Genomic DNA, 25,120 nt, shown 5'->3' on the forward strand with positions numbered 1-25,120 from the left:
TTTTTAACTAGAATAAATTTAAATGGTAGAAATTTCATTCGGACATCTGTGTCCACAGGTTTTAGATTTGATAGATTTTTAGAGTATCGATTTTGATAAATAAAAGACAATTCTGTATGTTTATTTTATATTTTGCTTTATTTCTTTTCCCTATTTTATCCCGATTAGGATCAACTAAGAGATACTGAACCCATGAGAGAAGATAAGTATAACGTAAGATAATTTAGACATTTTCTAGATATTATAAAAAGGCACCCTGAGATTTTTTATTCATTTTTTATGTATGATTTGCGACAATAAAATAATTAATCAAATAAATAATAATTAATATAAAATTAATAAAAAGCAGATCATAACAATATATTTATTTAAAGTATACCTTCAAAAACCTTTACCACAGGAAACAAAGCCTTTAAAAATCGAAAAATTACTGGGCGATATTTTTGAACTAGAATTTTTACTCCATCGTGGTTTTTATTAACATTTACTCAAAAAAAGCGATAGTTTCGTTCATTTTAATATAGTGAAAACACTAAATGCGCATTGTAGATTAAAATGTTCAACACGACGACTTTCTTGAAATAACTTACTCCTTAAAATGAGATTGTCTACATTAAAAGATGTTTATAAGCAAAAAAGTTATTGCAAATTAAATCCAAAAGTAAGCAATTTTTCAATTGCTTATAATTCTTAAGTAAACAATAAGTATATTTAAAACACATTTCACAATGTGAATTTTTATGGGTACCTATGTAGTTATTATACTTTATGTGCAATAGATCGGTCAAGTAGTTTTTAAACAATTCTATCGTATTTATTTATCCCCATTTCAGAAAATGTGTAATTTTCAAATGGCTGTAGGTACAGGCCAAAATTTCATGTTTTTAAAAAGGTATATTATTTTTAATTGTTTACTTACAAGTAATAATTTATTCAGAATGAAGTACCATTTTTCGCCTTATAAATATTTAAATTATCTGCGGCGTTTTAACGTTTACAAAGTCGAATCAGCATGAGAATCTAAAAATAGACAACCATACCTACGAATATGTCTCCACTTTTCCCTACCTAGGCTCAGTAATAAATGACAACAACAACGCCAGTCAAAAAAGACAAGCACAGATTCTTAGCGATAATAAGTGCTTTAATGCATACAAAAGACTTAATGAAAAAGAAGTTACTGAATCGTGAGTCTAAGCTTAGAATCTTCAAAACAGTAGGAATTAGACCAGTGGTCATATATGGATGTGAAACGTGGCCCTCCCCCAACTGAGAATATTTGAGAGCAAAATACTAAGTTGGATCAACCCATTGCAGCGATGGGTTGTGGAGAATTAAAATGAACCACGAGCTGGATGAACTAATGCAGAGTCAGATATTGTTAGATTTGTAAGTCACAAAGACTAAGCTGGCTTCGTCTTAGTCACTTAGAAAGAATGCCAGATAATCGAGCTGTAAAAATAATCCAGAGGTGGAAGCCCCAAGGAAATAGAACAAGAGGATGACCCCATTAAAGATGGATAGGCGACATAGAGGAAGATCTTAAAACCATGAACATCAGGCAGTGACGAAGTTAACTATCCGACAGGCAGGATGGAAGAACATTGTTAAGCAGGCCAAGACTCACAAAGGATTGTAGCGCTATTAGAAGAAGAAGAAAGGGTTCTATGTAACGTAGAGCCTTCTTTTTTTAATTGGGGGTAGCTTGTCTAAATAATAAGTTCTATCATATTTTCATCAATGAAAATATTGGAGTCATCATCAATGGGGAGTTTCTGGACAACTTGAGGTTTACAGATGATATACCTATTCATTAAAAATCCAATATTTCTTTGTATTATGCATCTTACGCCAGTCAATGGGAGCAAAAATAGGATATTACCTCCGAATTCTATCCTACTGCATGGATTTTAATGAAATTTTGGGAATAGCGTCTACTTATCTCCTAATTCAAAGTCTACCCTATGTCGATGTGTGCTTTTATATTGGGGGGTGGTTCCCACCCCTTCTCGGGGGTAGAAAATTTCTTGGTTAAAATAACCACGGAAGTGGCTAGAGAACTTAATTGTAAGCAAAAACTGTTCTATATATTTTTTTTTTGAAAACTCAATATTTTTTGTGTTATTCGTGGTTGAAAATTGGCCATTTTCATTAAAACATAACACCTTTTCGAACGGTTTTTTGCAAATATCTTAAAAACTATGCATCTAACTAAAAAAACTATATAAAACATTTTTGTAACATAAAAAACCAAAGAGACTAGTTCCTTCATAAATCTACTAGTTATAATATAAAAAGAGATATGGTAGGTGAAAATAGTTTGTTTTTTGGTGTTTGCTCAAATCGTTGTATTCAACTTGAACTATTTTAGGTGTACAATATTACCAACACCTTTTGTACTGCTTAAAAAGATCTTTAAAATGAGCAATATTAAAGGTATATTGCATTCAAACTAAGCTAGATATGCTGCAAAAAAATTGATGATTAATGTATTTTAAGAAAAAATGAGAAGTATATTTAACCTCTCATCCACCAGAATTTTAATGCATTATTTTACTTCTACAATACCTTTTATTATAGTATTATGGACGGGTTCCAAAAGTTGGACGGGTTTAAAATGAATGGTTTTTGAAAAAAAAAATAAGATCAATTTATAGAGCGCATTTTTAGATTTCCTTAAAAATCTTCTTTTTCTACATGTAACTTGAAAATGATAAGAGATACAATAATGAAACATAAAACAAAATTTTCACTCAACAAAATTCTACATTTTTGTGTGGTACCTTTTTTCGTATCTCTTATCATTTTCGAGTTACATGGAGAAAAAGGAAGATTCTTAAGAAAATTTAAAAATGCGCTCTATAATTTGGTCTTATTTTTTTCAAAAACTATCCATTTTAAACCCGTCCAACTTTTTAAACATAGAAATAACACTATAATAAAAAATATTATAGAAGGAACACGATGCATTTAAATTCTGATGGGAGTTAAATGTACTTCACATTTTTTTTTTAATTCCATTAGTCATCAATTTTTTTGGCAGCATATCTCGCTTACTTTGAATGTAATCGACATTTAATGTGGCTCATTCTAAAGGTCTTTTCAATCACTACAAAAGGTATTGGTAGCATTATACAACTAAAATCAACCGTTTCTCTTTTATTTCAAGTTGAATACACCGATTTCAGCCTGCACCAAAAAAACACTCTTCTCACCTACCATATACCTGTTTTTGTAATATAACTAGAAGATATATGAAGGAACGAATCTCTTTGTTTTTTTTTATAAGCTACAAAAACATTTTGTACAGTTTTTTTCGTTAGATGCATAGGTTTTAAGGTATTCTCAAAAATCGGGCCGAAAAGGTATTATGTTTCAATGAAATCGGCCAATTTTCAACCACGAATAACTCAAAAATTATTGAGTTTTAAAAAAAATTATTGAACAGTTTTTGCTTAGAATTAGGTTCTCTAGCCACTTCCGTGAATATTTTAACCAAACAATTTTACACCCCCGAGAAGGGGTGGGAACCACCCCTAAGATAAAAGCTCACATCGACATAGGTTAGACTTTGTTTCTTCAGCTATTCTCTACTTATTGTGAAAATATCAAGTAAATCGATGTAGTAGAATGGAATTCGGAGCCAAATAACCTCATTAACGGCCCTATCTGTAATATTAGTATTAAAAATCAAAGGTACTACTTCTAACTTTGTATCTCTTTGTTGGGATTTATTTTTATTTATTAGAAACAATGCAACCTTTGACAAATTTTCAGACAACGACCCGTCAATAGGAAGTAAACAAATCAATTAAAGAGCCATTGATGATACATAAATCGTAAATTGTTAAATTGGACATGTGCCAATTAATAAAAATAAGTTTTTCCAACACCCATTTGAACGCTGTAACTGTAACAGTGACGAATAATTATACAGTGCGTCAAGGAAGTTTAGTCATACAAAAAAATTCAGAAAAATTACGTGTCTTTTTATATTTTGCTTATTTTTATCATATTACGCCTATGGCGTATTGAGTAAATAACTGTTTTAACATATCATCATCATCATCATCAATGGTTTTACAACCCCTGGTGAGTCTTAGCCTGTTCTAGAATCAGCTTACATTCCTTCCTATCATTCGCATTGGTTTTCCATTTTCGTATTCTTAACACTCGTAAGTCGTTTTCCCTGGTCCTTAAATCATGCTCTAGGTCTGCCTCTTTTCCTTACTCCACTGTTTATTTTGATGGACCTACCAATACTAGGTTCACTATAAAGGCGGTAAAGCTCAAAATTATAGCGTCTACGTCATAATTCGTTCTCTTGCACGCCTTTATAAACATGTATGGGTATTTTACGTTCAAAACAGCTTAAACGTTCTGTTGTGAAAACAACAGTTATTTAAATTAATTCGCTTTTATAAAAATATCGCTCTTAAATTTGTTGGGACAATCTGTACCATTTGCTAGTGAGATTTAAGAATTTTGTTTTTAAGTGTTGTGTTAAGCAGAAAAGATAAAGCGGACATGTGGTGGCCATTTAGCTTCTCCGGTGTTCACAAGGGTATAAACACGTGTGGATATGGATACGCTCATGTTAAGTGACATTCTTACCCTTAGCGAAGTAATAAAATATTATGCAGGTTTTAGAAGAAAAACCGCAGTCTCTAACCAGCCTCCGTAAGGCGTGGTGTTGAAGTGTTTGCTCCTCTCTACTAGTCGTGAAAATACGTTACGCTCTCACAATAATTAATTGTCTCGCGGAAATTTGTATAATAAACTCTTTTCTCTCTTTTTTGCTACTAAGACAATAATAAGACAAGTTGTTAATAAATGTTTTTGTCGCTTATCACTTTTATTTCTCGTGTGCACAACCCCTTCATATCGTGTTAATTAGTAACTATAAAACCAGACCAAATTAATTCTTAGAACCAGTTCTCCTAAAAGTTCACTGTTTTGTATAATCGAAGGACATTCCTCTACTTTGGGGACATGTGTATGGTCCAAAAATATTTACGTATGTCCAATTAGGCAAAAGGTAATAATTAAACCCTTTTTGCCACGATGGGGTGAGATTCCATAAAAACTCACACCACGTTCTTCATCGCTTTTTGTCGTCGTCTACGTTTCTAAGGTGTAAGTGAGGACGGGCTTGATCGTCTGTTCTGTATATCAATATTTTCGTTCTTTTTGTGACTATGTTTGATAAAAGTTTCTTTAATCCATAGTATGATCTGTTTGCTGGATACGTCTGTGGACTTCTGCAGTTATTGTGTTACTTTGATTGATTTGAGAGCCTATATACGTTTAAAGGTGGGCAACAATCAATGTAATGTGAATTTATAGGTTTCTATCGCTACCTCTACCTACCTCTACTAGTTTCATCTTTTTTTGTCTCACAACTTGACATGTTTTCCGTCTTTTACGTCATTTTGCCGGTTATTAGCGCACTCATCACTGTATACCTATCAAATGTTAAAAGTAAAATAATGATCCTTTACTTATTAGATGAGTACCTAATTAGATATTACATTGTTACCTGATTAATAAATTGATAAGTAAAGTACCTTTACTTAATTAGGTACTTTAATTATAACAATAAGTTTTAATTTTTCTTTTTCTTTTCTAGATACTTCTGTACGGCACCAATGTGACGCATAATTTCATAATTTTGTGGCTTCACGGAAAGTACTCAAATAGGTAATTTTTTTAGTGTATTTTTTATTTCAGAATGATATATCCGAAACATCTATCCTTACTGTGTAACCGATACAATACATAGATGTGTTCATGTAACTACAATTCGCGGTGTGCAAGTACTTGGAAAGGGAAACGAGAAACGACCGTGCGCGAGTCGCGGAGAAATATTGCAACTATCTTAAATAATTGATATTGTCAATTGAAATTGTCAAATTGACGTATATTTCATACCTTCTGTCATTGACGCAGAAAAATTATATATTTCTCCACAATATTGATATGATATGCAATTATTATATAAAGGTAAATTTAATTAATTGTATTTTGCTTGCAGTATTGCATTTTAATAACTGATTTTATTTACTACATACAATTGTTTACGTTTGCTAAACATAACCTGCATCTTATTTTTTCTTCTTATTATTTTTTTGGACTATGGTCTTGACAATTATCCAGCAACCAGGACTAATATAATTGGCCAATATGATTAAAAATGCGAATAAAAGTACAGAGCGTAGAAATAGAGGTCGCTTTGCCGAACTTGCACGGTCCCAATAGGATTCTTTTCCTTTCGGTTCCTAATTTAGTATATGTTTAGAGCTATGGCCTGTTTTTAAACCAAGAGGAGTAATTCAAATTTACTGCGCCGTAATGCTTGTTTGTAATTGGTCCAACCTCAGAAAAGTTTACTCCACTCTTATGAAATTTGACACTAATGACATTTATTAAATTTTGACACCACTGGCATTTCATAGGTTAATTAAGTTATATCGGCCGTTTTTGTGTTTTCTGCATTATTGCTTTAATTTTTAGATTCTTAGTCTGCTTTTATATAAAAAACCAAAAAACCAAAAAAGAAGATGTATTTGTTAATTTTTCTAATGACTTTCTTGGGTGTGAATCTGTCTTTTTAGTTTACTCCTCCTGTTTAAAAACAAACCATAGTCGATTTTCATCCATTTTGTTTATCCTCTTTTTCGTGTGCATCATCCTTTCTTTAAAGGCACTGGCGATGATTACAGCCTCTGATATTCGTCTGCAGCGCTTCTGAAGAGTTCTATTGTTGTTTTTCCACTCCAATGCTTCAAATTTTTCAACCAGGACGTGGGTCGTCTCCCTAGTCCTTTTTTTCCTTCCACTTTCCACTTCCACCTTACATTTTACATCAACCCCCAAAAGTATCTCACTTGTCTTTCCTTCATAGAGTTGACTATTTAATTTTCTTTTTTCTTCTTTCTTAATGTTTCCGTGTTTGTTATGTGTCGTGCCCATGATATTTTCCACATTCTTCGATAACAAGGCTTCAACTCTATACAGAGTGTTTCATTAACAATTGTCCATATCGTAACTGGAGACACCTTAGCACAAAATACGAATATTTAACCCAAAACAATTAAATAAAATATTCTTCCTTACCGGGATACAGAGTGTTCTATTACAAATGTTCTAAAATGATTTTAGACCATGGTTAAAGCACCTTTTAATATTTTTTGTTCAAACTTGACACACAGTTTATACATGCTAGGGTACTTTAACTAGTCTTAAAAGATAGTTTTCCGCTGTTGCCAGAGGCGTGCTGTATATATAGAGGATATATACTTCCTTTTCGCTCCTTTTCCCCCTTACAATCTACGCCATGGTCGTAATAATCATTTCAGCATGTTTTTTTATTCTTCGTTACTTTTTACGTAAATATCATCCTTTGTCTCAATGCGATAGAGTAGTAGTCCGATCAAAGAACAATCTGACCCCAAAAAAATAAAGGAAGGATGAAAATTTGGGAATAGCTACAGTAGGAAAAATGAAAGAATACCCCAATAGAAAATTGGCCAGCGGAAGTACATGTAATAATAATTATTACATGTACTTGCGCTGGCCAATGTTTTGTATGACACGGTGACAGGAAAATACAGCGTGTTTTATATGTTCGTTCATGGGTATTCTTTCATTTTTCCGACTGTAGTTGAAATTATCTATTATATACGAAAAAGTTTACAATTCTACATCTACATTTTACAAAAATGAAGGGGAATACCCCCTCTCGAAGATGAAAAAAATACATTCAAAATAAGACCGGAATCGGATAAAATGACTACTTAAGGTGATACAGGAGCGATCAACAGGTAGCAAAAACGCGTTCCAAGATTGCGGCTGTAATTTTGAATATTTTTTCGAGATATGTGGCACACGTATTAGTAATATAATAAAGAATGGCGGTACAGAGCCCAATTTGAAAAATATATTAATATGTCGAAATTACTCTGTAATTAAATACAATATTAAAAAACGAGCCTGTACCGCCATTACGAAGAACAAAAAAATACACTTTCTTCAAATAAACTTTTTTATCCGATGCCTAGATTTTGTGTCATTTTGGAACTACTAAAAATTTTTATTTCATTAGTAGTTCCAAAATGACACAAAATCTAGGCATCGGATAAAAAAGTTTATTTGAAGAAAGTGTATTTTTTTGTTCTTCTTAATGGCGGTACAGGCTCGTTTTTTTAATATTGTATTTAATATCAGAGTAATTTCCACATATTAATATATTTTTCAAATTGGGCTCTGTACCGCCATTCTTTATTATATTACGAATACGTGTGCCAAATATCTCGAAAAAATATTCAAAATTACAGCCGCAATCTTGGAACGCGTTTTCGCTACCTGTTGATCGCTACTGTTTCCTCTTAATTCTAAACAACTTTTCTTCTATAAATTTTTTTCACTAAGTCAATACTTTTCGAGTTATTTGCGAGTGAATATGTTCATGTTTAACAAAATAAAACATGTTTTTGGACGGTTTTTCGGATATAACTCAAAAAGTAAGTATTTTAGCGAAAAAAATATTCTTACCAAAAATTGAAAAAAATAGTGTATATATGAGGTCTGTAGACCCAGTAGAAGCAGAGTTGCAGCTAATGAAAAGTAGGTTTTTCTTCGTCAAATTCCAAATCGAATATTTCATTGTGAAATAACCCAAAAACGGAGCACTTTTAGAGGAAAATTCAATTTAACTTTTTTAAAGTGTTTAAAAAAAGGTTTATTTTTGTTTTTTAAAGAAACTTGTAATATTAAAAGTAAGTGAATTACGCTCAAAATATTGTTGGTCCCTTTTATTCAGTCGGAAAAATGAAAGAATACCCATGAACGAACATATAAAACACGCTGTATTTTACTGTCACCGTCTCACAAAGAAAATTGCCCAGCGCAAGTACATGTAATAATAATTATTACATGTACTTGCGCTGACCAATTTTTTGTGTGACACGGTGACAGAAAAATACAGCGTGTTTTATATGTTCGTTCATGGGTATTCTTTCATTTTTCCTACTGTATAAATGTTAACATTACCACTTCACAAGTTACTTTGTCTGTGTATTATTTATATGATCTGTAAGTTTCATCGGTTCAAAGTGCTTCGTTTTGAAAAAGCTGTAGTTAAAATGGCTTGAACGAGTAACTAATCACGAGTTAAGGCAAATTTTGAACAGCCATAGCATAACCAATTTTTGTCTAACAAAGAAAACAAAAAATCAAAAATATTCAGAAAAGCAAAACGTACATTTTATTACTCTTTGAGATTTTTGGTATGCCTAATTGTTTTTAAGTTAATTCCATAAACAATTACGATTTTTTTCAAAATTAAAAAAAAACTGTTTTATTTTAAACCCAATTTTTTTCAAAACTGAGCACTTTGAACAATGAAACTTATAGATAATATAAACAATACATAAGTAAAGTAACTTGTAAAGCGGCAACGATTAATTTTATTTGAGAAGCTAATTAAGGGGTGATTTTCGCCATTTTTTACCAAAAAATAAAAGGGACCAACAATATTTTGAGCGTAACTCACTTACTTTTAATGTTGGAAGTTTTTTTTTTAAACAAAAATAAACCTTTTTTTAAACACTTTTAAATCAACCTTTTTTTAAACACTGCGTAGTGCGATCAACCAAAATTTGTAGCCCTTCTCTGCTGTTCGCAAGGAGTATTGTATCGTATTGTTGGTCTACTCGTATTGTGGCTTTCTGATGCCGGTATAAATTTGTAATGATTCTCACATTCTGATCATCTATTTCTGTGTTCCGTAATATGTTTGAAAGTCTTCTGCATTGTATTTTGGCGAAGGCTCTCTCAAAGTCAACTAGACAGCTGACTACGTCACAGTTGATCGGCACCGTTCTATATTTGTATAGTGAATAATGCCTGCAAGCAAGGAAGCAATAGTGATTTAACCCAGCCTGGGAGACTTGCTCACCCCGAGAGAATGACATTCGGGTGATACAATTCATTGGGGCGAGGAGCATAGTGATGTTGAAAAAGTAACTATTCGTTACAAAGTACTCGTTACTTACGAATACCGAAAGTAACGATTACTATACACAGAGGCAAATCGTTACTTTGATTACTTTGATTACTCTGATTACTTCGTTACGTCGTACCAATCGTATCAGAGCGAGTAGATACATATTTTGATTTTGAGTATTGTATCTACTCGGTTGATATCGGAGTCGGACCGGTATTCCACAAGTGTATCAGTACAGTTAACTAAAATTTTATCTATGAAGGGCGAAGGCTATGAAGAGTTTTACAGGATTACAGGGCGCTGAGAAGTAGCTGAAGCAGAGTAGCAGAGTAGCAGAGCTGAAGTAGCAACACATTAGATTTTAATAATAAATACACACTATTCTTATCAGGCCTAGAGATTGACCGGAAAATATGTAGAAATGATAATATTTCTAGACTATGATCATCAACTTTAATTTTACATGAACTAAAAACACAGGCTATTTTAAAAAATATAGTAGGTACATAGAGACTTGCAACTTTTTGCATTGTATTTAGGATTAGGATGACGTCTGGAAAAAAGTCTACAATAAAAAAATAGGTGGAAACGCATTAGTACATTTTAAAAGTGTATAAAACGCATCGAAAAATGCATAAACATGTTAAAATCAGTATATTAAGTGCCAGATTTTCTTATTTCGGGGTATTTGGGGTCACTGAACACGAATTTGCAATCAGAACCGACCTCCGAAGCACCTGGGTGCCCAGGGTTACTGCTAAGGTACGCCATCTAGAGTTTCGAGGGTTTGTTTTTGGCACTTAATTGATGCAAACAGATTACTGATATTGTGGAGCAGGAATGACAGAACAATTACATATCATTTAATTTCTATCCATTAAATAGATCGGTGAAGGTCGTTATATCGGATCTTATACTTATACGAAATACTGAGAAATGCGATTCTCGATATGATTACCGGTACTAAAATACAAAAGTAACAAAAGTAATCAAAGTAACGAGTACTTAAATGATTACTTTATACAAAAGTAACGATTTGTAACGAACACTCGAAAGTAACTATAATCAACATCACTAGAGGAGGATTAACTTATGTATGCAGGAATCACTCCACCCCGCTCCAATGCTCCAGACCATCCAGTTCCCCCCAATAGCACTCTGATGCGCTATAGGGGCTCTCAATCGGCAAAGTGCTTATCAAATATGAGAGTCCTGCGTACACGGACTCCCACATGAAATCCTACCCCGATCAATGCAGGCCAGCGTGAGGCGCTCTATTCCCGTTATCTCTAGTGACTTATCTTCGCTCTAATTGCTTGCTCGGGGAGTAATAGGGGGACCTTCGGCGGCAATGGCCGCCGAAGGATGTTTTATGTAGAATGAAAAATTTAGTTGAAGTTATCTAAATAATCCCCAAAGAAAAGTTAATTTTTAGTTATAATTCGTGAAAGTGAAGTAGCTTAGTGTTGTCTGTTATAGTTATTGTAGTAAAATTATGGCAATTTATCTTTATTAAGAAAGAATTATTTTCGAGCATGGTTGCTAATGTGTTTGTTCTTAGTTAAATGGAATAATGGATATTTGAAGAAAAGTTATATATATATATATATATATATATATATATATATATATATATATATATATATATATATATATATATGTAAAATATTATACGGGAAATAAATATTCTACCTTCGTCTGTGCTGCCATCTTGGGAACGTTTTCGCTGTCTACAGCTCATCAGCCAAGCTCTCAGAACAGACGAAGATGTAGAATATTTCCTCCGTATACCCGAGGCCGTAAGACAGCCATGCAGTCCTTATGGGACTAGCGCAATCTGAGTTAGTTAGAAGCAACCTACCTTGCTCGTTTCGGTACGAAACCGATCTGTGCCTCTACTTTGAGGCCACGAGATGTCACCTGGTATTTATTGAAAAATACCTACGGCGTCAAACAAGCAGGAAATAATCGCAACTTTCTACTTTTTAAAAAGTATGAAAATAATATGTAAAATATTATACGGGAAATAAATATTCTACCTTCGTCTGTGCTGCCATCTTGGGAACGTTTTCGCTGTCTACAGCTCATCAGCCAAGCTCTCAGAACAGACGAAGATGTAGAATATTTCCTCCGTATACCCGAGGTACAAGCAGGAAATAATCGCAACTTTCTACTTTTTAAAAAGTATGAAAATAATATGTAAAATATTATACGGGAAATAAATATTCTACCTTCGTCTGTGCTGCCATCTTGGGAACGTTTTCGCTGTCTACAGCTCATCAGCCAAGCTCTCAGAACAGACGAAGATGTAGAATATTTCCTCCGTATACCCGAGGTACAAGCAGGAAATAATCGCAACTTTCTACTTTTTAAAAAGTATGAAAATAATATGTAAAATATTATACGGGAAATAAATATTCTACCTTCGTCTGTGCTGCCATCTTGGGAACGTTTTCGCTGTCTACCTCGGGTATACGGAGGAAATATTCTACATCTTCGTCTGTTCTGAGAGCTTGGCTGATGAGCTGTAGACAGCGAAAACGTTCCCAAGATGGCAGCACAGACGAAGGTAGAATATTTATTTCCCGTATAATATTTTACATATTATTTTCATACTTTTTAAAAAGTAGAAAGTTGCGATTATTTCCTGCTTGTTTGACGCCGTAGGTATTTTTCAATAAATACCAGGTGACATCTCGTGGCCTCAAAGTAGAGGCACATATCGGTTTCGTACCGAAACGAGCAAGGTAGGTTGCTTCTAACTAACTCATATATATATATATATATATATATATATATATATATATATATATATATATATATATATATATATATATACAGGGTGCTTCATCTTATTCGCCTCGGTCTCTGTACGGAAAACCACTTGATATTTTAAAAAAATTTCTTTACAGAAATATACAGGGCCTTTAATACTACAACCTAAAAATAATGTGAATTATACAGGGTGTTCCAAAAAAGAGTGGTATCTCAAAGTTATATTTTTTCTTATGGAATGCCCTATATCTGATGACATTATTAAATTGACCTTAAAAAATAAGCTACACTTTCATAAGGGTTCCCTATACCTAAATACAGGGTGTTTTGATTTATTTCGATTTTTATAAAAATGTAAGGTTTTAGAAAAAAATAAATATCTACGAATCTAAGAAGCAGTAACAAATTCTTTCTTGGATCTTAATAATAGACTATTTAGCATACTTAAACAGATGCTTATTGCAACTAAACTTCTTACAGGGTGGTCAAAATATGAGATTGTTCTATTAACAAATTCAAGCTGTAATAACTTACTTATTTTAAATGGAACACCCTGTATCTTACTAGTCTATCGCGTAGAAAATTTAACTAGCTTTCAATTTGTATTAGGGTTTCTTATACCTATCTTTTTACAGGGTGGTCAAAATATTAGATTGTTCTATTAACAAATTCAAGCTGTAATAACTCACTTATTTTAAATAGAACACCCTATATCTTACTAGTCTATCGCGCAGAAAATATACTTAGCTTTCAATTCTTATTAGGGTTTCCTAGTAAGGTGGGTTACAAGGTGGTCAAAATATTAGATTTTTCTATTAACAAATTCAAGCTGTAATAACTTACTTATTTTAAATGGAACACCCTGTATCATACTAGTCTATCGCGTAGAAAATTTACTTAGCTTTCAATTCTTATTAGGGTTTCATGTACCTATCTTTTTACAGGGTAGTCAAAATATTAGATTGTTCTATTAACAAATTCAAGCTGTAATAACTTACTTATTTTAAATGGAACACACTGTATCTTATTAGTCTATCGCGTAGAAAATTTACTTAGCTTTCAATTCTTATTAGGGTTTCCTATACCTATCTCCCTTCATTTTTTAAATATTTAAAGATTTCCTAATTTGTAAGCTTTAAAAATTAGAATTAAGTACCTGTGTCGTGTTTATGTACAACACATCACCAACACCGGCAATATACTTAGTCAAGATACTGTCAATAAAATTTTCATTGTTATCATGTAATCACACAGAGTGTTGTATTATTTTAGTTGATTTTGGCCTACAGGTGACATTGAATAATATGTTTATATTAAACTGCATACCCTATATTAGATGTCGTATTCTGGAAGATATTTAAATTATATTTCATTCCGTATAAATATTTTCCATATCTTAAGCCAACGGTTATTAAGTAAATTTAAGAACACCACTTTTTGTTTGAATCTTTGAATCGCAATTACAAACAATTAAATGCAATGGCTACTTTGACGAAAACGAGCCTATTGTACAAAAATATGTAAAAATGGGTATTTACAGAATAATATGGAATTTATATTTACAGAATAACATGTGTATTGAGAATATTTACATGGAATTGTAGAGATTTTAAATATCTTCCATTATAAACAATAGAATATCGAGTATGTCATTTAAAATAAGAACACTCTGTGTGATTAAATGATAATAATGTGAATTTTTATTTATTTTATTTAGATATTTAAGTATATTGGCGGTGTTGATGATGTGTTGTACATAACCACGACATAGGTATATTTAATTATATTTAATTCTAATTTTTAAAGCTTACAAATTAGGAAATCTTTAAATATTTAAAGAATGAAGGGAGATAGGTATAGGAAACCCTAATAAGAATTGAAAGCTAAGTAAATTTTATACGCAATAGACTAGTAAGATACAGGGTGTTCCATTTAAAATAAGTAAGTTATTACAGCTTGAATTTGTTAATAGAACAATCTAATATTTTGACCACCCTATAAAAAATAGGTATAGGAAACCCTAATACAAATTGAAAGCTAAGTAAATTTTATACGCGATAGACTAGTAAGATACAGGATGTTCCATTTAAAATAAGTAAGTTATTACAGCTTGAATTTGTTAATAGAACAATCTCATATTTTGACCACCCTGTAAGAAATTTTGTTGCAATAAGCATCTGTTTAAGTATGCTAAATAGTCTGTTATTAAGATCCAAGAAATAATTTGTTACTGCTTCTTAGATTCGTAAATATTTATTTTTTTCTAAAACCTTACATTTTTATAAAAATCGAAATAAATCAAAACACCCTGTATTTAGGTATAGGGAACCCTTATGAAAGTATAGCTTATTTTTTAAGGTTAATTCAATAATGTCATCAGATATAGGGCATTCCATAAGAAAAAATATAACTTTGATATATCACTCTTTCTTGGAGCACCCTGTATAATTCACATAATTTTTAGATTGTAGTATTAAAGGCCGTGTATATTTCTGTGAAGAAATTTTTTTAAAATATCAAGTGGTTTTCCGTACAGAGACCGAGGCGAATAAGATGAACCACCCTGTATATATATATATATATATATATATATATATATATTATTTGTAAGGATAAAAACGTAGGTTGTATATTGCTTCGAGCAAGACTCTCATAACCTACATGAAATGTGCTGGCAGATGCACTTGTATGCAAGCCAAAAAAACGAAGAAGAAGAAGAATGCTTGCTCGGGCGCCGAGTCCTCGCTCTGAGCTACGTTCAGTTCGGTGACTCGGCGCTCGAGGATGTGGGCCCCTCTTGTCCGTTTTTTGGGTTTTGTTAATATATTTTTTTGTGGCTTGCGCCTATTGTTAAAGTTTTATTGATTTTTGAGGGATGTCTGAAACGTATAAAATCAACATTAATAAATATAATGCCTGTCTAGTGCCAAAGCCTTTTCTAAATCCCAATCGGTTTCCTTTTATTCTATCGTCTAGTTTTTTTTTTGTAGACACGGTTATGTAGCACTCGCAAGAAGACTTAAAGTGGTTCATCAAGCTGATCGTTCTATATTATTCACGTTGTTAGAAACTTCTGTAGGTGTTTTGTCTCTTGACTGATAATATGTAGAGATTGTCTAAATACAGAAATCGTCGACTTTATATCCAAGCCTTCAGTCAACATTATAATTACCTCCGGATTCATATTGAATACCTCATTTATATAATGTCGAGTCTAAACTTTAGTACAAAAATGGCATTTTTAAAAGATAACATAACAAATTTTAGTTGTTGATATATTATCTTTTTTAATTTGAGTCTTGATGAATATTTTTCAAAGTCTTATCTACTTGTATTACTATAATTGTAAACAAGGTATTTATCGAACCTACTACAAATATTGTTAGAATTTTGTGTATGTTTGTTGACGATAATATTCTCAGGTAACATTGGCGATTTTTCTACTAGTTTTATTGGCAAAATATTTTGTAATAGTTTGGACTTTGATATTCCTTTGTAGAGTCCTAGTAAATTGCAATATATCAAGAAAGAGAGAGTGGACATACCTCAGAACACATAAAGGAGTACACAGAAAGATATATAAAGATTATTTAAAGGAGATTAGATAAATCGAGGAAGAGATTAGTAGCAGAACTGTATCCACGAGAAGCACGAGAATAAACAAGAAGAATATTTTTTCTTTGGCAGGACATAATTGTCCTATTTTAATTTGTTGTCTGTTCATCATTAAGGACAAAAATTTCCTTAAATATTTCACAATTTTGAAAATGTAAAATACTACGTATTCTCAGAAACTAGGAAAAGAAATATTAAAATACCAAAATCTTCCTGTTGTGCCCATACGATTTTTAATGCCAAATTGTGTGCCACTAATTTCACATTCAAGAGTTTTAACAATTCAGTTGTGTATTATTTTCAAAAATGTTTTTAAGTGTTTGACTCGTTAAAGATATTGCTATGTGATTTGAGCAGGTTGTTGTACTTGACTTTATGGGAATTGCTACAAAGGTCGATTGCAGCCATTGTCTGGGGATATCATCATTCTCTTTGCCTTATCCCTTTGCGGGGTCGGCTTCCCTAATTGCATTTCTCCACTCAATTCTATCTTGGGTCATATCAATGTTAATCCCCTTTACCAACATGTCCTGCCTTATCGTCTCCCCCCCCCAGGTCTTCTTTGGTCTTCCTCTCCTACTCCTTCCAGGAATCTGCACTTCAGCTATTCTTCGTATTGGGTGATTAACGTCTCGACGTTGAACATGACCAAACCATCTTAACCTATGCTCTCTCATTTTGGCCGCAATTGGTGCCACACCTAGACTTCCCCTAATATACTCATTTCTAATTTTATCCTTCTTTGTCACTCCACTCATCCATCTAAGCATTCTCATTTCCGCCACATGCATTCTTTGTTCCTCTTTCTTTTTCACTACCCAACATTCAGTTCCGTACATCATAGCCGGTCTTATGGCTGTTTTATAGAATTTTCCCTTCAGCTTCATTGGAATTTTTCTGTCGCACAACACACCACTCGCTTCTTTCCACTTCATCCATCCAACCCTAATTCTACTGCATGCATCTCCATCTATTTCTCCATTACTCTGTAATACCGATCTTAAAACTATTGCTTTTCACAATCATTTCATCATCCAAAGATACCATTTTATTTGTAGTAACTCCATCTTTAAATGAACATGCCAAATACTCTGTTTTTGTCCTACTCAGTTTTAAACCTTCTTCCTCTAGAGCTTGTCTCCAGTGTTCCAGTTTTTGTTCTAAGTCTCTTTCACTATTTCCTATTAACACTACATCATCAGCATACATTAGGCACCATGGAATGCTACCCTGTAGTTTCGCTGTTATCTGGTCCAAAACTAATGAGAATAAATAAGGACTAAGCACCGAGCCTTGGTGCAATCCTCCTTTCACCTGAAATTTATCAGTCTCTCCCACACCTGTCCTAACACTAGTCGTTACTCTCTCATACATATCTCTCACAATCTTTACATATTCGCCAGGGACTCCTTTCTTATTGAGAGCCCACCACAGAATTTCTCGAGGAACTCTATCATATGCTTTCTCAAGGTCAATGAATACCAATATGAGCATTGGTCTCTTTATTCCTGTATTTTTCCATTGTCAGGGGATATATTAGCCAGAGGCTATATTGCCATTGTCTGGGGATGTATTAGATTAAAAAGCTCAAGATTTATTTATGTAGAATTACCCCTTGAAGTTTGTCACACTTATTTAGAGACACCCTCTATATTTTGGGTATTCTCCAAACATTATTTGAATTTCACTGTATTTACATAATTTGTGTGATTCAAATTTTAATTTACCACACATGTTTAGCTTTTTACAGCAAAGTCATACATTTTTTGCGTGATTCAAATATCTCTTTGGTACATATAACTGTTTGATTTCTGTATTGTTTTACCTTTTTTCGTTATCTGTTATAATCTAAAAGTCACATAATATTTTTATGATATTCATTAAAATCAAAAGAGTAATTAATGATTAATTGAAGTCTAGACTGATAAGTGTTAGATTAAATTTATGTATATTTTTTTAGACAAATGAATACAATACAATGGGGATAAAGGAAAAAATTAATTACGCTTACTTAGTTGCATTTTGTGGTAAGTAAATTTATCATAATTGTACACGTGTATATCTAAATTCAATCGAACTTCGCATAGCAAATTTTCACTTCTCTCTATGCCAGCCTATCTAGGCTATGCCAGGACATAAAGGCAGACCCCGTTCTAGGAATGCCTGTAGACCGAATGGTTACGAGGTATAGCTTTAACAAAAATTTTCAAATCACAATACCAAAAAAAAGGACTTGGAAACTGGTCCGCTCCAAAACCTATATAGCTACATGAGCTGGAATATATGGCATAAAACCAAGGACCGAAGTCCGGGTATGTCTAGGAACATACGCGACCGTATTTCAAGCCGAAGTAGCTGCAATACAAAAGTGCGCTATGGAACTAATCAGCCGAAATCTAGATAACGACTCCATCGTTATCTATTCGGATAGTTAAGCGGCTCTAAAGGTTCTCAGTTCGGTACAGGTCGATTCATGGCTGGTATGGAACTGTTTGAATGTCCTCTCTCAGGTGAGAAGTCGAAACAGGTTGATACTTGCCTGGGTGCCGGGACATAAGGGTCATCGTGGCAACGAGAAGGCCGATGAATTGGCCCGAGAAGGCGCAACTACGCCACTGGATGGTCCGGAACCCTTCTTTGGAATCGCAAATACGATAAAAAGAGCAGCTATACACAAATGGGTGCAACAGAAGTCTCTTGAATGGTGAAACAACTCCCCAGGGCAGAGACAGGCCAAAAAGTTCATCAAAGGACATTCGGCTAAATTTACAGCAGACTTACTTTCGCGCAGTCGCAGCACTGACAGAATGATAGTGGATCTGGTGACTGGACACTGTGAGACTAAATAGACACTTGAGTCTCATAGGTCTGACAGAAGAGGATACCTATCGGTTCTGTCTGGAAGAAGAGGAAACCGCTCTACACGTTCTGTGTCATTGCGAAGGTCTCGCACGAGTGCGGTTTCTAGAACTCGTGGAGGAAAAACCGGAAGCACCAGGCTACATGAAAAGGCCACTATCAAGGCTGTTGAGTCTCATTACGAGTACCAAGCTAGATGAAGTGCTTTAAAAGAAGGGGGAAACACAATAGATCTGCAAAGGTCGCAGTGTATCAGGCTCTACTGGCCGCCACATTTTCTACATTCTACATTCAAGGACTATGGTCTCTAAACCGTAGGCACAAACTGGTAGTATGTATGTGTTACACACCTTTCTCCTTAAGGCATTCTGCACACGAAGCGTATCGTCATAGACGCGTATAAGTTTCGTCATGCAGCGACGATTCCCTTGCGCCTTAAAATCCGCAAACGATTCGATTTGCAAGCGGCATGTGATCGTCTTGTTTTAAGGTTTTCCATGCTCTTACAGTAGTTGCAAATATGTTAAGTGATGAAGAGGACTTACATTTGTTAAATTATCTTCGCCACCGCAAAAAAAAAAGAAAGAGGAAATTTTGGGTGCATCCTTATATCTACAAAAACTACAACAGAAAGTTATTTATTGCCGCCAAAGAGTTGTCGGAAGATGATTCTAAATTCCACACATTTTTCTGGGTACTCTTGTTTGGGTATTATTATATGAACACTCATAATTTTCAATCAGTTGGACAAATTTTAATATTTAATCCGCCATTCTCATAAAGTTCCGCCAAAAAAGGTGTTCTAACACTCAAGCGTACTGCAAGCTACTGACATCGTTGTACGCCTGGCGGATTGAAGCTTGTCTGCGTTGACGATTCCGCGCCGCTTACGCTTCATGTACAGTATTCCATAAAGACACAAGTGAGCAGCACGAAAGCGTATGCCTTTCGTACGTCGCATCTAATACGCGTCTATTACGATACGCTCCGTGTGCAGAATGCCTTAGTTTACAGGAAATGTTTTTCAAGATATATGCTAGTTTACCAAAAGCGGCCCATGCCAGTTGAGTTCTTCTTTTAATTTCAGCATCTTGATTTAGTTTTCCCAGTTTGATGAGAGGCCGAGATAAACATAATGTTCAACATTTTCTATGGTTTTGTATTGTTATATTTGTCTGCTCCTTGTAACATTTCATTTAGTTCTTGGATATTGTCTGTTACTAAAACTGTATCCGCAAATCTCAAATGGTTTAAGTATGATCCGTCGATGTTTATACCCTTGTTGTTCCATTCTAATTTCTTAAAAATGTCTTCTAGCGTACGGGTGAATAGTTTGGGAGAAGTGGTGTCTCCTTGTCTCACTCCCCGTTGTAGTTTTAAGAGATTCGTTTTTGTGCTTTCGTCCAGCTTTATTTGCATGGTGGAATTGTCATTATAGGGTGTCCCAAAAGTAGCTGAACGGTCGAATATGTATTTCTCGAAATGAACATCGTATCGAAAAACTGAAAAATTCCTTTCAATAATTTTCAAAAATCTATCGAATGAAACCAAACACGACCCCCCCCCCCCCCCCACTTCACGCCCTAGAGGTGGGATGGGGGGTAACTTTGAAATCTTAAATTGAAACCCCCAGCTTTTATTTCAGATTTGGATTTCTTACATAAAAGTAAGCAACTTTTATTCGAGACATTTTTTTGAACTGTACATAGATGTCACTGAGTGATAGAATGATGTCAGTGAAATTTGTAATTGATAAAGAGGTATTGAATGTTGTTTGTGTGTATGCTCCCCAAACAGGTCTGGGTGAGAATGAAAGAAGAGCTTTCTATGATCAATTAGGAGACGTACTGAGTGATATTCCAGCAGAGGAGAAAGTTATAATAGGAGGTGATTTCAATGCACATGTGGGCCAAACCAAGACAGGATATGAAACAATACATGGGGGATTAGGCTTTGGAACTAGAAATGAAGCTGGAGATGACATGCTTGAATTAGCAACAGCATTGGATATGGCGATTGTTAACACATTCTTTAAAAAGAGAGAAACTCAACTTATTACCTACAAAAGTGGACAACATCAATCCCAAATAGACTACTTCATGATACGGAAAGAAGACATACGTGAATGCAAGGACTGCAAGGTAATAGTGAGTGAGACAGTAAGCCAACAACATAAGCTGCTTGTTCTGGACATCGAAGTAAAAAGCGAAACTAAACAAAAATATCGGAGAGGACCACAAAAAATCAAATGGTGGCTGCTGAAAGATGAGAAAGAAGGTCTATTCAGGAGAAGAATAGTAGAAAAAATATGTTGGAACATGAAAGGAAGCCCTAATACAATTTGGAGAAAAATGGCCAGTAGTATTAGAGAGACTGCTATTGAAATACTTGGGAAAACGTCAGGAAAAAAGTTTGAGGATAAAGAGACTTGGTGGTGGTCAAACGAAGTACAAGGAAAAATAAAAGAGAAGAGAAAATTATATAAAAAGTGGCAAGAAACCAGATCCGACACAGATCTTCAAAACTATATGGTGGCGAAAAAGGAAGCGAAAGTAGCAGTAACAAAAGCCAAAGCAGAAGCGTATTCAAACCTATATGATCAACTTGATACCAGGGAAGGCGAAACGAAGATATATAAAATAGCCAAACAGAGAGCAAGGAAAGCAAAAGATTTTAATCAGATTAGATGTATCCGTGATGAAAATAATAAAATACTAGTTCACCAAAGGGAAGTCAAAAAGAGATGGAGAAAGTACTTTGACAGCTTATTAAATGAAGAATTTGACAGACAGCCTGTAGAGTCAACGGAGACAGTAGCAGCAATGGTCACCAAAATAACCAACGAGGAAGTGGCTCAAGCGCTTCAAAAAATAAAGAAAGGAAAAGCGGTAGGACCAGATGATATTCCTGGGGAAGTATGGAGAGCATTGGGAGAGACAGGAACAAGGTGGCTAGCAGGTCTATTTAATAGAATTATGGAAGTCGGACAAATGCCAGACGAATGGAGAAGCAGTATACTGGTACCTGTTTACAAAAACAAGGGAGATATACAACAATGTACAAACTACAGGGCTATAAAACTGCTTAGCCACACCATGAAAATATGGGAAAGAGTAATTGACAGACGGATACGTGAAGAGACCGAAATATCCGAGAATCAATTTGGCTTTATGCAGGGTAGATCAACAACAGATGCTATTTTCATTATAAGGCAGTTGATGGAAAAATACAGGAGTAAAGAAACAAACGCTCATATGGTATTCATTGATCTTGAGAAAGCATATGATAGAGTTCCTCGAGAGATTCTGTGGTGGGCACTCAATAAGAAAGGAGTCCCTGGTGAATATGTAAAGATTGTGAGGGATATGTATGAGGGAGTAACGACTAGTGTTAGGACAGGTGTGGGAGAGACTGATAAATTTCATGTGAAAGTAGGATTGCACCAAGGCTCTGTGCTTAGTCCGTATTTATTCTCATTAGTTTTGGACCAGATAACAGCGAAACTACAGGGTAACATTCCATGGTGCTTAATGTATGCTGATGATGTCGTGTTAGTAGGAAATAGTGAAAGAGACTTAGAACAAAAACTGGAACAGTGGAGACAAGCTCTGGAGGAAAAAGGTTTAAAACTTAGTAGGACAAAAACAGAGTGTTTGGAATGTTCATTTAAAGATGGAGCTAGTACAAATAAAATGGTATCTTTGGATGGTGAAATGATTGTGAAAAGCAATAGTTTTAAGTACCTAGGATCGGTATTACAGAGTAATGGAGAAATAGATGGAGATGTATGCAGTAGAATTAGGGCTGGATGGATGAAGTGGAAAGAAGCGAGTGGTGTGTTGTGTGACAGAAAAATTCCAATGAAGCTGAAGGGAAAATTCTATAAAACAGCCATAAGACCGGCTATGATGTACGGAACTGAATGTTGGGCAGTGAAAAAGAAAGAGGAACAACGAATGCATGTGGCGGAAATGAGAATGCTTAGATGGATGAGTGGAGTGACAAAGAAGGATAAAATTAGAAATGAGTATATTAGGGGAAGTCTAGGTGTGGCACCAATTGATGCCAAAATGAGAGAGCATAGGTTAAGATGGTTCGGTCATGTTCAACGTCGAGACGTTAATCACCCAATACGAAGAATAGCTGAAGTGCAGATTCCTGGAAGGAGTAGGAGAGGAAGACCAAAGAAGACCTGGGGGGAGGCGATAAGGCAGGACATGCTGGTAAAGGGGATTAACATTGATATGACCCAAGACAGAGTTGTGTGGAGAAATGCAATTAGGGAAGCCGACCCCGCATAGGGATAAGGCAAAGAGAATGATGATGACATAGATGGTGCTAAAATCGGAAAAAAACCATTTATCCTGACACCATAGGTAAATTATAGAAACGGTATTATATCTCGAGAAGTACACTTCCAAATGAAATACCAAAAAATACGTGTTTAATATTTTTCAAAAACCTATCGAGTTATACCAAACACGACCCCCCACTTCACACCCTGGAGGTGGGGTTGGGTGGGAGTAACTTTAAAATCTTAAATAGCAACTCCCATTTTTTATTGCAGATTTGGATTCGTCATGAAAAACTAAGCAACATTTATTCGAAACACTTTTTAGAATTGTTGATAGATGGCGTTAATAAATCGTCTATTTCCAATTATAGCGCCATCTATCAACAATTCTAAAAAATGTTTCGAATAAATATTGCTTAATTTTTCATGGCGAATCCAAATCTGCAATAAAAGATGGAGGTTGATATTTAAGATTTTAAAGTTCCCCCCCCCCCCACACCTCTAGGGGGTGGGGTAAAGGGTCATGTTTGGTGTTAGTCGATAGGTTTTTGAAAAATATTAAACACGTATTTTTTGGTTTTTTATTTGAAAGTATTTCTCGAAAGCGTTTTTTCCGATTATAGCGCCATCTATCCACAATTCTAAAAAATGTCTCGAATAAAAGTTGCTTACTTTAACATAAGAAATTTAAGTCCTGGGGGTTTCTATTTAAGATTTTAAAGTTGCCCCCCCCCTCACCTCCAGGGGGTGGAGTGGGGGATCGTGTTTGGAGTCATTAAATAGATTTTTAAAGATTATTGAAAATGTGTTTTTCAGTTTTTCGATCCGATGTTTAGTTCTCGAGATATTCGACCGTTCCACTACTTTTGGGACACTCTGTATATATTTTTAATTACATTAGTGTATATTGAATATACAGTATGGTGCAAATGAAAGGAATAAATTCGACGACCGATGACATTAAGGAAAAATCCCGAAACAGGTCGATTTTTATGGTCGATTAATCGATGATTATGTTTAAATGAGAATAGAGGCCGTGTGCTAGCTCATTTGAAAGGTTATTTAATTCTCTATTCAGTAATGTAAACATTAACATAATTATTTATACAGGGTGTCCAAAAACAATTTTTTAAATTAAGTTAATTGACAAAAAAAGAAAATTGTATGTAATTTATTTAATTCAAAGTACTTTTTACTCTTATCATAAAACAGAAAAAATATGTTTATTTGAAAAATAAACGTCGATTTTCGCTTAAATTCAATGTTTAAGCCAGCTCCCGCTAGGCACCTGCTTTTTGGGAGTTTGAACATTTAATTTAAGCGAAAAGCCATGTTTATTTTTCAAATAAACATTGTTTTCCTATTTCCTGACAGTAATAAATGTATTTTGAATTAAAAAAATTACATACATTCTTATTTTTCTGTCAATTAATTTAATTTAAAAAAATTGTTTTTGGACACCCCGTATAAATAATGATGTTAATGTTTATATTACTGAATAGAGAATTGAATAACCTTTCAAATGATCTAGCACATGACCCCTATTCTCATTTAAAAAAATCATTGATTAC

At 34.1% G+C, this 25,120-nt stretch overlaps 1 protein-coding gene across 6 annotated transcripts in view; it reads left to right on the forward strand.

Moving 5' to 3' along the window:
• LOC126879853 (facilitated trehalose transporter Tret1-2 homolog) overlaps positions 1-25,120 on the forward strand; it is a 55,866-nt gene that overhangs the window by 27,796 nt on the left and 2,950 nt on the right. For 2 of the 6 annotated variants that reach the window (XM_050643161.1, XM_050643164.1), the window contains exons 2-3: positions 5,630-5,700; positions 18,357-18,423. In XM_050643161.1, coding sequence (XP_050499118.1) covers positions 18,375-18,423 — 49 coding nt within the window. In that variant the 5' untranslated portion in view covers positions 5,630-5,700; positions 18,357-18,374. Of the gene's footprint in view, positions 1-5,629; positions 5,701-16,161; positions 16,204-18,356; positions 18,424-25,120 lie in introns of those variants that run through there. The other 4 variants (XM_050643165.1, XM_050643166.1, XM_050643163.1 and 1 more) reach the window with 3 other exon arrangements.

The sequence above is a fragment of the Diabrotica virgifera genome, chromosome 2 (genome assembly GCF_917563875.1).
Source record: "Diabrotica virgifera virgifera chromosome 2, PGI_DIABVI_V3a".
Lineage (NCBI taxonomy): Eukaryota > Metazoa > Arthropoda > Insecta > Coleoptera > Chrysomelidae > Diabrotica > Diabrotica virgifera.